General features: G+C 48.5%; 1 protein-coding gene across 2 annotated transcripts in view; it reads left to right on the top strand.

The window, feature by feature from the left end:
- The window catches only part of CORO1C (coronin 1C), a 41,179-nt gene that overhangs the window by 20,122 nt on the left and 8,055 nt on the right, over positions 1-13,002 (top strand). For both annotated transcript variants that reach the window (XM_065693126.1, XM_065693128.1), the window contains exon 3: positions 6,805-6,927. In XM_065693126.1, coding sequence (XP_065549198.1) covers positions 6,805-6,927 — 123 coding nt within the window. The remainder of the gene's footprint in view (positions 1-6,804; positions 6,928-13,002) is intronic.

Here is a 13,002-nt window from a genome sequence, read left to right as displayed (position 1 = left end):
GACTTAGAATCACAGAATAGTTCGGGTTGGAAAGGACCTCAAGATCATCCAGTTCCAACCCGCCTGCCATGGGCAGGGCCACCTCACACTAAACCATCCCACCCAAGGTTCTGTCCAACCTGGCCTTGAACACTGCCAGGGATGGAGCACTCACAACCTCCCTGGGCAACCCATTCCAGTGCCTCAGCACCTTCACAGGAAAGAATTTCCTCCTTAGATCCAATCTAAACTTCCCCTGTTTCAGTTTGAACCCGTTACCCCTTGTCCTGTCACTGCAGTCCCTAATGAAGAGTCCCTCCCCAGCATCCCTATAGGCCCCCTTCAGGTACTGGAAGGCTGCTCTGAGGTCCCCACGCAGCCTTCTCTTCTCCAGGCTGAACAGCCCCAGCTTTCTCAGCCTGTCTTCATACGGGTTGCTCCAAGCCCCCTCCAGCCTGGCCTTGAACACTGCTGGGGATGGGGCAGCCACAAAGCAGAGGCGTTGTGGGGGATATACTCACCCAACTCAATGTGTGATCCCTGTTCTGCAGCCCAAATGAGTCCTTTGTGGATTTCTTGATGCGCTGGGGAAAGTGACTTGAAATACCTGGGTTTAGCCCATGATTCTGGGTCTGTATTACAGCAGAACAGGATGCAGGGTTTTTTTCTCCTCAAAAAACCTCTGCAGTTTGTATCTGCAAAGAAAAACTGCTGCAAAAGGGGTTTGTTTCAGTTCCTGTAGAAAATGCCTTCAGCTGCAAGGATGTTATGTAAAGCCTTCAGAGGAGCTCATTCAGTCCCTTTGGATATACCTTTTATTAGCTCTTCCATTTGTGTGCCTGCCTTCTTCCTGCACACAGGCGGCAGGAGGCTGTGATCAGATGGGTGCCCTGAGAGGCAATTAGCATGTGTGTGGGTGAGAGCACACCTCAGGAATGACCTTCTCGAAGGAATATGTTGTTCTGCAAGGGACATGCCTTCATGTTCAACCATGGCATATGTAACTTGTTAATCAGCTGTTCCACGTTCTCATCCCGCCAGGAAGGAGTGGGAAAATACCATCCTTTTCCGGCTTGTGCATAAGGCAAACTGAGGAGGAGCTGCTGTGATGGGCTCATTGGGTCCTTCCAACAGTTTTAGGTGGAGTGTGGATGGAAGGATATGAAGTAAAATGACTTACTGGCACCTTGGCTTCAGCTGCCATGGAGCCCATCGGTTTCTAGCAGCTTTTTCCTACATCCACTCAGCATTGAGGGAATGTGCCCAATTCCCTTCCCCATCTTTTCTCTCTTTTCTTCACCAGTGGATCTGGTGTACTTGGGAAGAGGGCAGGCAGTGCGGCTGATAAACCTCCTTTCTCTAGGAGAGCAAGCAGCACATACTGTCCCCTGGTTACAGTCAGCCAAGGGTTTGTACAGTTTTAAGGCCTTGTCCTACAATGAAAATGGTTCTTGTGCTTGATAGTTCTGTGTGCAAGCAGGTTTGAGAGAGTGCTGCATGGGGAGAGGACTGCATGAGCCACATCTGCCTTCCTGTCTGTGTGCAGAGGTTAGAAGTGAGCTCTTGGAAGCCCAGAGACAAAATGAGTTCAACAGAAATGGCTTCTTTCCTGGGATCTGTCCAGACTTTCTTCTCTCTCTTCCTTCTCCATATATATATGCATTTGTACTGGTCCCAGTTTGTTTCACTATGGCTGATGCTGGAGTCCTGGGTCATCTGTTCCATCTTGAAGATGGGTGTGTCGGGGTGACATGAGGCTGGTTTTCCCTGTGGATCCTTTCTGGGCACTGCTGCTCAGCAGCTCTGCTTTCTCTGGATGGGTCCTTGTCTTCCACCACTCCCTGAGCTGCAGCTGAGTTTTACCACTTTATCCCAGAACCCTAAACCTGAGGTCACTGTTTGGATTTCCTTCAATTGGGAAGGTGATGCTCCTGGTTTACTAGTGGGAATTAACTGCTTTTGGAGTCGTATTTTAGGGGTGGAACAAAAGAGAAACTCTATATCAATTGTAATGTAATTTCTGGGCAACAGAAACTCTGCATCTTCTGCCCAGAGGGCTTCCTCAGCTAGAAGGTACCTGAGGCTGAAATGTAATTCTGAAGCACGTTTAGAGCTTCCCTCTAGAAACTAGGACAGGCAGGAGCTGAACTGCTGGAGCCATGCTGTGTACCCAGCTCTGAGCGATGGGAGTTCGCAGCTTGGGTGGGTTTGGAGGGTTATTTGTGTTCTTTTTCCTTATTTAAAGCCAGCATGTGAGTAGCTGACTGCCACGACTAACCCTGGGAAGGATTCTGCAGCAAGCATACCCTTCTCCAGTACGAAGCATCCTGCAGTTGAAAACAGCTCCTGCCTCCTCAATTCTCCATTCAGCCGCAAGCACCATGGAGTCCCCCAGCTGCTGCAGCTCCTCTCCCACCAGGGCAAGATGAACTTCACCATCTCTGCCTGCTCCACAGGGCTGGCCCCATGCCTGGAACCCTCCACACTGTGCTTTGTGATGCCTGATCTGCTGGAGCCACGCAGTGCCATGGTTTTTATAGCTCCCTGCTCGGGCAGGGTTGGCTTTGTGCAGGATTCCTGGCACCACATTGTTTTTCGCCCCCCACTTTGTGCATCCACTTAGGTCTGAGCACTCCAGAACAAGGACTTTTTTTTCCATCTGTAGCCTGTAATGTCACAGCCCTGCAGCTGTCAAGGTGCTAAAACCAGAACATGAGCACTGCAGAGGAATTCTTGGAGGGCACAGTCTGATTTGGAAGAGGCATGTAGTTATGAATGCCTCAAAGTCTCTCATTGCATGACATTACAGTAGACCTTTTGGGAGCAACACTTTTCCTAATCTTCCCTATTAGTTTTGGATGCTTTGATTGGTTTGCTGGCGACTAATGTCTGTTTGCCATGGTCAGGAGAGAATCATTACATCCCAACTGCCTCCTGCATGAGCAGCTGCTACAGCCAGAGGTGGAGGGAGGCTCAGTGGCCAGAGCACATTAAACTCCACTTCGCTGGACTTGTTAAATAGAAGTTTGTTGTAAAGACACAATTTACCTAAGTTAAAGGGGTATTTTCTCCAGCAGAGACAAGGCAGCAGCCACTTTGTATTTCAGACTTGCAGTTGTGACCTGATTTCCTTCCTCAAACTTCTGCACTGTCGGGGGGGTGTGAGGGAATCGCTTTTGCTTGTGCAACTCGATGCCACTTCCCTATTTTAAATGGAGGTCTTCATGAGCACAGCCAGGGGTTGGGGAAGCAGCTGTGCTCTGGGATATTTTTACTATAATCCATGAGCTGTTTCCTGTGACCAGTTGCCCTTTTGTGGCAGAGAAGCCATCCTAAAACAGATTAAAACTACCACTTTTAGGAGCAGTTTTCCAGTGCCCTTTTGTATTTAATAACAGATTATTTCCTTCTCATCTGTAATTTTCTTCTGATCCTGGGATGCAGGAAGGTGCTAAATGGATTCACTTGGCTTATTATCTGCTGAAGGACCTCAGTATTGCGTGCTTCTAGACACAGCGTACTCCTACTAATCCTCATTCACCTTTTTGGCTAACTTCTAACATCCACCTCTGAGTTTCGGGAGCTGTTCTGTGATGTGTTGCCCAACAGCAGTCGCAATGGATTATGAGCAGGATTTAATTTCTTCGAGTCGGACCGAGTTAATTTTAAGCTGTGTATCAGCACTTGAGGTTTATTGTAAATCCTGAACTCATTAAAAGATTACATTGTAAAAATAAATAAATAAAGCCCCAAACCTGGGACCATTAAGGTAGGATGAAAACACACCTCTTTGGCAGCCACGCCGCAAATCTGGTGGTGTTCTTGTGGCAAAGGTGTCTCTTTTGAATGGAATTCCATTTAAAACCATGGCATTCGGTAACTTTATGAGCTGCCATGTTTTATAATACCCAATTAAAGGCTTCCCGGTCTTTCCCTTTTGGCAAAGCCCCCCAAATGCAGTTTTTAAAGCTCCTCTGTGAACAGCTTAATCCCACACAGTGCCAGGAATAGGGATCCCTGCTCCAGAGAGGGGAGCACTGCTGAGAGGAGGAAGCCTGCATGGATGGTACATGCAGAGCTCACTTAGGGAGGTGATGATTTAACACATGTGAGTTAAAACTTGCTCCTTTCTCCCCCGCTGGGTGGCTGGGGGGAAGGTGTGTGCAGGGCCAGGCCCCCGGCGTTGATGCTGTGGGTTGTTGTGCTTTGCCAGCCATGGGCCCCGTGCAAGGGTCACGCTTTCTAATAGAAGTGTGTTGGGGTTTGGTTTGTTAAAGTGGAGCAGCTGAAGCACGTTTACAAGTGTTGCTGAGGAGAGCTCTTGCTCTTTGTTATGTCTTCAGGAAAGCACGGTGGTTTCCTCTCCCCTGTGAAAACAGTTTTGTCTCTGACCACAAGTCAGTAGTTCTCTGAAAGCGGTTAGACTCCTGCCAAGCTGCAGCTTCCAGCAGCACAGCAGCGTTTTGGCCCTTCTGTCATTCACATCCTTCATTTATTCTCATTTTACTATTCCAGCACTGTTATTTGTGCACCCTGGAGAGCAGCCATGTCGGTCCTTTGGTGCTGTAGTGCCATGCCCAAGTGTAGGGGTTAGTCCAATACCTAAAGGGGCTACAAGAAACCTGGAGAGGGGCTTTGGACAAGGGGAATGGCTTGAACCTGCCCGAGGGGAGGCTGCGATGAGCTCTTAGGCAGAAGCTCTTCCCCATGAGGGTGCTGAGGCGCTGGCACAGGGTGCCCAGAGAAGCTGTGGCTGCCCCATCCCTGGCAGTGCTCAAGGCCAGGTTGGACACAGGGGCTTGGAGCAAGCTGCTCCAGTGGAAGGGGTCCCTGCCCGTGGTTGGAGCTGGATGAGCTTTAAGGTCCCTTCAACCCAAACCAGGCTGCGATTCTATGCTGCTGTGCTGCGCACGTCCCCTTGTGTTGTCTTCGTCAGCCAGCCCTGAAGAGCTGTTGTGTTTGTAGGCAGCGTGACCTTCTGCTTTCAAGCATCAGGAGCTCCCTCTTGCCATGGGCTCAGACAGAGCCTGCATCCTCGTTTCCCTCGCTGCCCTGGGAGCACTGCAGTTCAGTGAGCTAATGGAAGTACAAGATAGCTGCTGGAAAACTTGAGCTGTGGGTGATCCAAAGCAGGCGGTGGGTTGCCTGGTCCCTGCGGTCAGCTGCCTATCACAGCCAGTTGGCTGCTGCTCGTGCTGCTCAGGTTCATCCTGATCAGAACTGAAAGGTGAAGTTTGGGCTTTAATTTGTTCAAATTGATGGGTTGGTTTTTTTTCCCTTTCCTCCCTGCAGTAATAAATTCCTGTAAAAACTCTAAACTAAACTGACACGCACTCGTGCTGCCTGCAAATAATTACCATAGACTCCTCATAGAGGATTACTGAGCCCTGCCGGAGACCAGGAGTAGGTAGTCACTGACATCTTGTAGCATTAGTTGTATTTTTACTCTTGGTTTAGGTCTGTATTTGTGTTTGGCCTGTAGTGTGATTGCTGAAATGCATCCATTAGCATATGCTGTGCATGGTTCTCTCTTCATATTCAGTCAATGAAGATGGAAGGACTGTACATGGCAGTTGGGTGTATTAATTTTTCAAATCCTATTTCACGTTATGACATCCAAGAGGGATTACATAGGCTTTAATTTTGGCATGTCTGGTTCATTTGCACCACTCTCACTTTGAATGATTCCAAAAGCATTAAATCACTGAGGCAATCTTGCCTTGAAACCTAAATTGGGCCATTTAGGAAATGGTGGTTGTTTGGTTGCTGTAACTTTGGCTCTGTATTTTGTTTTGTTGCTAGTAGAGGTCTTCAGGTCAGTGGTCTTCAACAGCCAGTAGCCAGCATTATTCTGGTCCTTTGTACATGAGACAGTGTTGAATAGGAACAGCCTTCCTCACGGAGATGGGGAGGAGGCATATATTAGGAGATGTCACCTCCAAGGTTGGGGGACGTTGACAAGGAATAGCACAAGTGAAATGCTAGCCTATTCTTCTGCATGTTTACACATGAAAGAAGACGACCCCAGCCCAGACCTCTCCCTTCTGTCTCTCTTCTCCCATCACTCATGAGAAGGCCATCACAGCATTCCCTGGAAACAAAACCCCCTGCAATAGGACCCAGGTTCTGGAACTGCTTTTCATAGGCACACAACTTGCCCAAGAGAAATAGCAATGATTAGCTGGAGGGATTGTTATTCCCCGAGGAAGCTGGGGTGTTAGGTGCATCAGCAGTTTGGGGGGGACACATGCTTCAGGATATCAAGGGCTTCCACCAGTAAAGCAGAGATGCAGTTGGCAGAGTTGGTGTCTTTGCAACAACTGTGTTGGCATCACTAATGGGAGCACCTCACTAGCTCATGCTCTTGCAAAGTTTATGTGTGTAATGAGCTTCGTGCTGGCAGCATGCTGGTCGCCTTGGTCCTCTGGCCATAGAGGGGCAGGTAGGGATGAGGGCTGGGGGGCTGTGGCGGTCTGTGAGCAGTATTGAATCCACTCTGCAAAACTGTGTCCTAAAAACTTCCCAAAACACTGGAGATGGACAAAGGGATGGTGTCAGCGCAGATGCTGAGATGTGGGCAGCAAAGCCCTCCTGTGCTGAACCCCTGAACCCTTTTCTTGCTCCATCAGGAGTCTCTAGCTGGTTGGTGCTGCAGAAGAGCATTGATGGTTTGTTTCCTCTATCGATCCATGAGATGATTAAAGCTTCATTAAGTTCTGAACACTGAAAGAATTAATGGGCAATTAGGGTGCATCTCCCACCACTCTGGGATGTGGTTTGTGCTGTCTGTGTATTACAGCTCTTTTTCTTGTTTCTCCCCTCCAGACAGGCAGAATTGACAAGTCCTACCCCACAGTGTGTGGCCACACAGGACCAGTGCTGGACATCGACTGGTGTCCTCATAATGACCAGGTCATTGCCAGCGGCTCCGAGGACTGCACTGTCATGGTAAGAATATTGAATTGGTCTTGTGGGGTTTGCTTTGTGGTCAAACTGCTGCTGCAAAGGACACTTGAGTTTCTGAAGACATCTGCTGTTCTGCTGCTGAAGGCAGAATCCTTGCTGATGTGAGAGTGGTCATGGGCATTGTGCATGTGTTATCTTGGCTTAAGAAATGATGCTGTCTTGGCTGAAGGACATAGCTAAAGGTGGAGTAGAAAAGCAAAGTTAACTTTATTACCTGTGTAACAGCAGAGTTTGGACTCACAAGTGATGTTTTCTTCTCACTGTTTGAGAAGGTGAAGCCTCAGACTTAGGAGATGAATTTCTTTAGCGCCGAGATAGCTATTTGTGTGACAGAATTGCCCTGTATCTTTCTGGCTTTATCTTCAATTGCTCTTCCATTTTCCTTCCCTTGGGGATTTGGCTGATGTTTGTGAATAAGGAGAAGAAGGAATGGCCATCAGTGGTGAGGTGTCTTGATCTGTAGTGCTTTGCAGAATAGAGAGGTGGTTCCTTACCTCAAATATCCTAATGGATGCTGTGCTGTGCATTGGGAAGAGGTGGGGATTGAAGAGAAGCAAGGCCATCAGGTTTCAGAATCACTTCAGCCCTTGATTTAAGGGTGATGCTGTAGTTTTTCCTGTATCTGTAGGTTGTAAGTAGAGCTTTTCTAGTAAATAAGAAATGAAACTCTTGCACCTGACAACCTTGGGCCTGAGACCTGTTGTACCTCAGAGCCCACTGGAAAATAGACGGCCTTGCTCCAGGATGGATGTGGAATCCTGTGCATGCAAACACAGCAGAGTAAGTGAAAGAAAATCCTTGTGAGATGAAATAATGCCAAATAACTTCAGTGATCTTTGGCCATATTTAGAAATGCTGTAGGCTGAACGTTATATTGGAATCTTATTATAGATCATGTCAGATAAATTCCTTTGCTTCTGTTCGTCGTTAGAATGTTTGGGAGGGGATTCATCCCAAGAGGCTTATCCTGGGACAGCTCTTGCCTGTGATCTCTTAGTCTTGGAAGCTGAAGCATGTTAACAAAATGTACTATATTTAATATTAAACAAAACAACAAGCTTCTGTGATTGTCATGGTCACTACTGGGCTAGAACTAAGCTTCGAAGGTTGCAGGAATGTTCCTCCAGAAACGAGGATCCAGAAGGAACGGTTTCTGAAACATGAGCATCAACAGGAGCTCAGGCAAAGCTGAGGTCCATAGCTGCCACCTCGGAGGCAAAATGAGTCTCTAATCCAAGTGCAATGAGAAGTATGTTGTGAGGCTCCAGAGGGATTGAACTGTGTAGAAAAACCAACAGTGTTGAGTTACAAAATGCTCCTAACGTAGACACAAACTGTCTGCAAGAATCGGAGCCTAAACCGCTCAGACAAGCTCCGTGGGGTCACGGGGGGTTGTCTGCTCTATGGCTGCTGCATATCTGCACACGCTGAGGCAGGGGGTGAGCCTCCCTCCATCGCTGGAGGCAACAGGCATGTGGGCAGACCCCGTGGTGTAGCTGACTGCAAGTCGGCACACTGGTGTTAGCATGTGGTACCTGGTGGTGTGACTGTCACGAGTGGAAGGGAGCAAGCAGCTGGGAAGGGGAAATAAGTGAATCCTCACTGTGTTTGAAGGAACAAGCGTGTGCAGCTTAGGTTTTGGAAGATCTTAGGTGCATGTTAGCTGGAGGTTTAAAATGCAGTGAAGCTGAGTGCCAAGAGTAGCGATGGAAGCAGAGAGGTCTGAAGACTGAAGCTGAATCTCCTCTTAAGTATTGCATAACTTCTGATGGGAAATGATGTATCCCAAAGCATTTGGGACGGTTGTTAACTGGGCTGTACACAGCTAGAGTGTGCAAAGACCAACCCTGGCCTGCACTATTTGGAAGTAAAACTGGATGAGCTAATGAGCCTTCCCATTCTTAATTGCTTTTCTGTCCTGGCACGGGTAATTCAGCATCCTGTTTTCTTTGCTAGTCTTCAATAAAGGTTTTGGAGTCCTGCTTCCTGGACAGCCTGTCACTGAATAAACTGATCTTACTCTAAAGGATATGTGGCTGTTCGTCAGCTCTGAACTCTTCATCAGCCAATGTGAAATGAGAAAATGCAATGTGGTAGAGGAAATCATGGGGCTTTCTGCAGAGGTGGCAGCTGTTTAAAGAGAGAAAAAAAATTATGTTTTTAAAGACCATCTGTGCCTTGGTTACTTGAGGATTTAGGATCTTACCCTCTGCCACGACAGATCTCAGCAGCATCAACTAGACATGTACTGAGGGAGAGGTTGGCCTTGAGATGCTATCTGACCAGTGTCTCTGAGGTCAAGAGGCCTGATTCCCTGCAGCCATTCTTTGAACTCTCTGTTGCACAAGGAAGCTTAACCTGGCCCTTTCAAAAGCTGGAAGCATTTTCATGTTGATAAAACCTCAGATTTGTGGAAGGTGGAAATACCCTCTGAGCTGCAGATAAATCTTGAACAGTTATCTGAGATCATGAGACTGGGGGCTGGAGTAAAGGCCTGGGAAAGAAGACATCAAGACATCTTTTTTTAATGCTGCTTAGCTTTGTAGCTTGGACAGCTTCAGAGGTTTAACTGTTTGCAGCTGCATCAAGATGAATCTGATGAAAGGCTCTTGATCAGTGTGATCTGATGGTTTCAGGTGGTACTTCTGCTGTCGCATCTGATGCATTCATAAATCATTTGGAGGCAGAGAAGAAAAGACAGTGGGGTCAGTGCTTAGGACAGCCCAGCCTTGCAGGACCACCTGTGTGGAAGTCATGGTGCTGGTGGGTGTAAGAACATCACTGTCAGATCCCAGCAGAGGAACAAGTAGAATGGAGCTCTTCAAAACCTGCTTTCTCTGCTGGAGTGTAGGCTCGTGGGGGTGCAAACGCTCTTCCTTTATCCTAGGTGTTCCTCGGCACACACTTTGGCCTCTCCTCTCCTGCCCTTGCCAGTTGGAATGTTAAGCCAACAGATTCCTCTTGCGTTGGCAAATACAACTCACCTGAAGTGGTTTGAGAGATAATGAAATCCTTGTAGTCTCCAAGTGTTCAGGTATTTCCTCTTCATGCCTTGTTCTCAGACCAGAAGACCAGAACATGGCCCATTTCATGTCCAGTGTAACACAAGAGCCCTCATCAGACAAGTGATGTGATGTTGGGAACAGCAGCCGCCTCTGTCCCATTTACTGGTTTCTTGCTGAATTTCTCTCATCTGTATAGAGCAGGATGGAGAGTCCCCACCTCCCCTGTCCGAATTGCTCTCAGACAGACTTCCTTTAAGACTCTGTGGCATGCAGATACCTTCTGCGGCCTCTTCTGGTGTTCTCTTTGAAGACTTGTTTTCTTGTGCCAGCAAATAAGGAATTACTTAAATAGTCATGCTTGATATTCTGCTGAATGCCTGTAATGTACTGCAGGTTTCTTAATTCAGCTGGAAAATGTCTGATTCCATAAAGGCTTCTAGATAGTATCAGAAGGGCCGTTCCCAGATATGGAAAATTGGCTTCATCACAAGGTGGATACTCAGAGTTTGCATGTACTGGCCAGAGTAGAGCTCATTTGGTTGAGCAAGTTGTTTTAAAGCTTAACCCAGAGCCCTTGCTCTTGTCCTCGACCTGGGGCGCTGACCTGGCAGCAGACAGTTCAGATGTGGTACCAGGACCAGCTCGAAGGTCTTACAGCTACAGAAAGTGGATGCACAAAGTGCCTTTTCCTGCAGCGATACAAGAGCAGGGATATAGATAAACCCCAGGGCAAAGCCTCCTTTGTTTCCTTAGATAATGTGAATATAGGATTGATGTTGTTTCTGGAGACTGACTTAATCTGCTCTGCAGGCTGGTGCAGAGCCAGAAGGGACAGGTTTTGGTTCTCTTTAAAGGCTACAAAATAGTGCAGAAAAAGTTGGCTGCGTTTTCTCCCTCACATGCTGTTTGTCCAAGACCTTTCCCTGCCGCTCTTCCTCTGAGCCCCAGCCTCTGCACAGCACCGTGGCGTGACTTCACTTCCTCCATCACAAACAGACCAACCACGCTAACAAAACAACAAACCCCCAAAACCCGACTGCTGCTGATGTCCCGTTCATCTCGCGGTGTTTTAAGGTTTCCTTTGTGTATTCATCCTGTGTTCTCACCTTCACAGGCCAGGTTCTGCATCCAAAGGGAATGCTCCTCAGTTTGCCCTCTGAACCCAGTTTCATCCCACGCTGAAGCCAGGCCCCCACCCCGTGCAGGAATGAGTGGGCCAGGCCGCTTGGGAGCCTTCCCTGACCTTTCACACTCCTGGCTTTTGGGGTTTTTTGTGCAATACCAGGCAGGATTATTAGGTCAATAGTTGGTGTAATCTGCAGGGGATTACACGGGCCTGCAGCTGCTGTGAACTACAGCAGCTTTCCCTTAAAGAAAAATATCTGTGTGTCCTCCAGGGGCCTTTAAAACATCCTTTTCTTTGGTAATTTGCCTCCTATCCAACCCCTGCACTCGCTGGCTCACCTTTAAACTTGGCCCGGGAGTTTTCTGGCACACAAGTTGCTTAGCTATGGAGCTCCACTTGCACAGAAGGATCCCAGCATCATTCCCAGCTGTGACAGCACAGAATAGAAATGGGGATCTCTGGTCCCTTTGCTCCGGCTGCCCCTTGGCTGGGAGGAAGGTTGGCTGCAGCTGCAGGTGTGGAAGCTGCTCTGACCCTGTGTGACTTGTGTGCAGGTCCCATGTGGCTCAAGAGTGCTGCTCCTGGGTCTTTTTGTGAGTAAATTCAGTTTTCAAAGCTCTCCCCACAAAGAGAGCAAGGCTGAGTTGGGGCAGGCCACTTGCTCACACCGTTTCTCACAGAAAGCTGTGTTCATCAAGGCTTGCTATTTTTAAGAGTGCCTCAAGACCCTGGAGTAACCAGATGTCTGGCTCCTTGCTTAATCCTCAGTGTAACATCAGCCTGTGTGGGTCTGTCTCGGCTGTTATGGCCTTTTCACCTAATGAAGAAGTGGGTTTGGTGTTTTTCCTGTATCCTATCCCCATGTCAGCTCTGCCCCAGCATCTGCCTGCCAGGTAGAGGGATCAGACCAGAGCTGCTCATATGGAACATCTTCTACCCCTGCTCTCTTGTCACCTAATGCTCTACTGGGCACCTCCTGTACCTCAGATCGGAGCCCTGCCTCTCTTGTGTTGCCTTTTCTGCAGGCAGCTCCCAGCTCTCATGTTCTCTTTCCTGCTTTCTTACTGGTTTAGGTAATACCTGGAGAGGGGCTTTGGAAAAAGGCCTGTAGAGACAGGCCTAGGGGAATGGCTTTAACCTGCCAGAGGGGAGACTGAGATGAGCTCTTAGGCAGAAGCTCTTCCCTGTGAGGGTGCTGAGGCGCTGGCACAGGGTGCCCAGAGAAGCTGTGGCTGCCCCATCCCTGGCAGTGCTCAAGGCCAGGTTGGACACAGGGGCTTGGAGCAAGCTGCTCCAGTGGAAGGGGTCCCTGCCCGTGGCAGGGGTTGGAGCTGGAGGAGCTTTAAGGTCCCTTCCAACCCAACCCAGTCTCTGATTCTGCGATATCTGTGTTCTGCAGCATTGCATCAGTGCTTACAGTACTGAGGTTTGGAGGTGGTTTATCTGAGAGATCTGCATACAGTTACAGCATCAAGTGTGGGTACCAGTTTTAGCAGACTGACATTAAAGTTCTGCCACCAGACTCGTTTTAAACTGTTGCTGCTGTCAGGTTGTTATTTCCTGACTGGCAAGAAGAAAGCTGCCTCTGTAAGAACTGACAGCTTTGCAGCCCAGTTTTGTCGTCTAACAGGCAGGTGAAATGATTTGTTGCAGTTCCCAAGGCAGGTTGTGTTTCAGCCCAGTCCTCAGCCTGCCGTGCCTGCAGTCACTGGGAAGGCTGGTGTTGAATTCCAAGCGAGCAGGATGCCATCCTGCTTCTCCAGGCTGAACAGCTCCAGTCTGCAACCCAGTTGTTAAAGCCTGATTGCTGGGTAAAAGCCTTGGTTTGTGTCATCTTTTTGCTAGCACTGTTCATCAGGCAGGAAGAGAAAGAGGGAATTGTACCCTTGCAGAGGAATTCTCTGCTGAGGCTGTGTGCCTGTCGCT

This window comes from Lathamus discolor, chromosome 12, assembly GCF_037157495.1.
Source record: "Lathamus discolor isolate bLatDis1 chromosome 12, bLatDis1.hap1, whole genome shotgun sequence".
In the NCBI taxonomy this organism is placed as follows: Eukaryota; Metazoa; Chordata; class Aves; order Psittaciformes; family Psittacidae; genus Lathamus; species Lathamus discolor.
The sequence above is the reverse complement of the archived record's forward strand: the minus strand, read 5'-3'. Positions and strand labels throughout refer to the sequence as shown.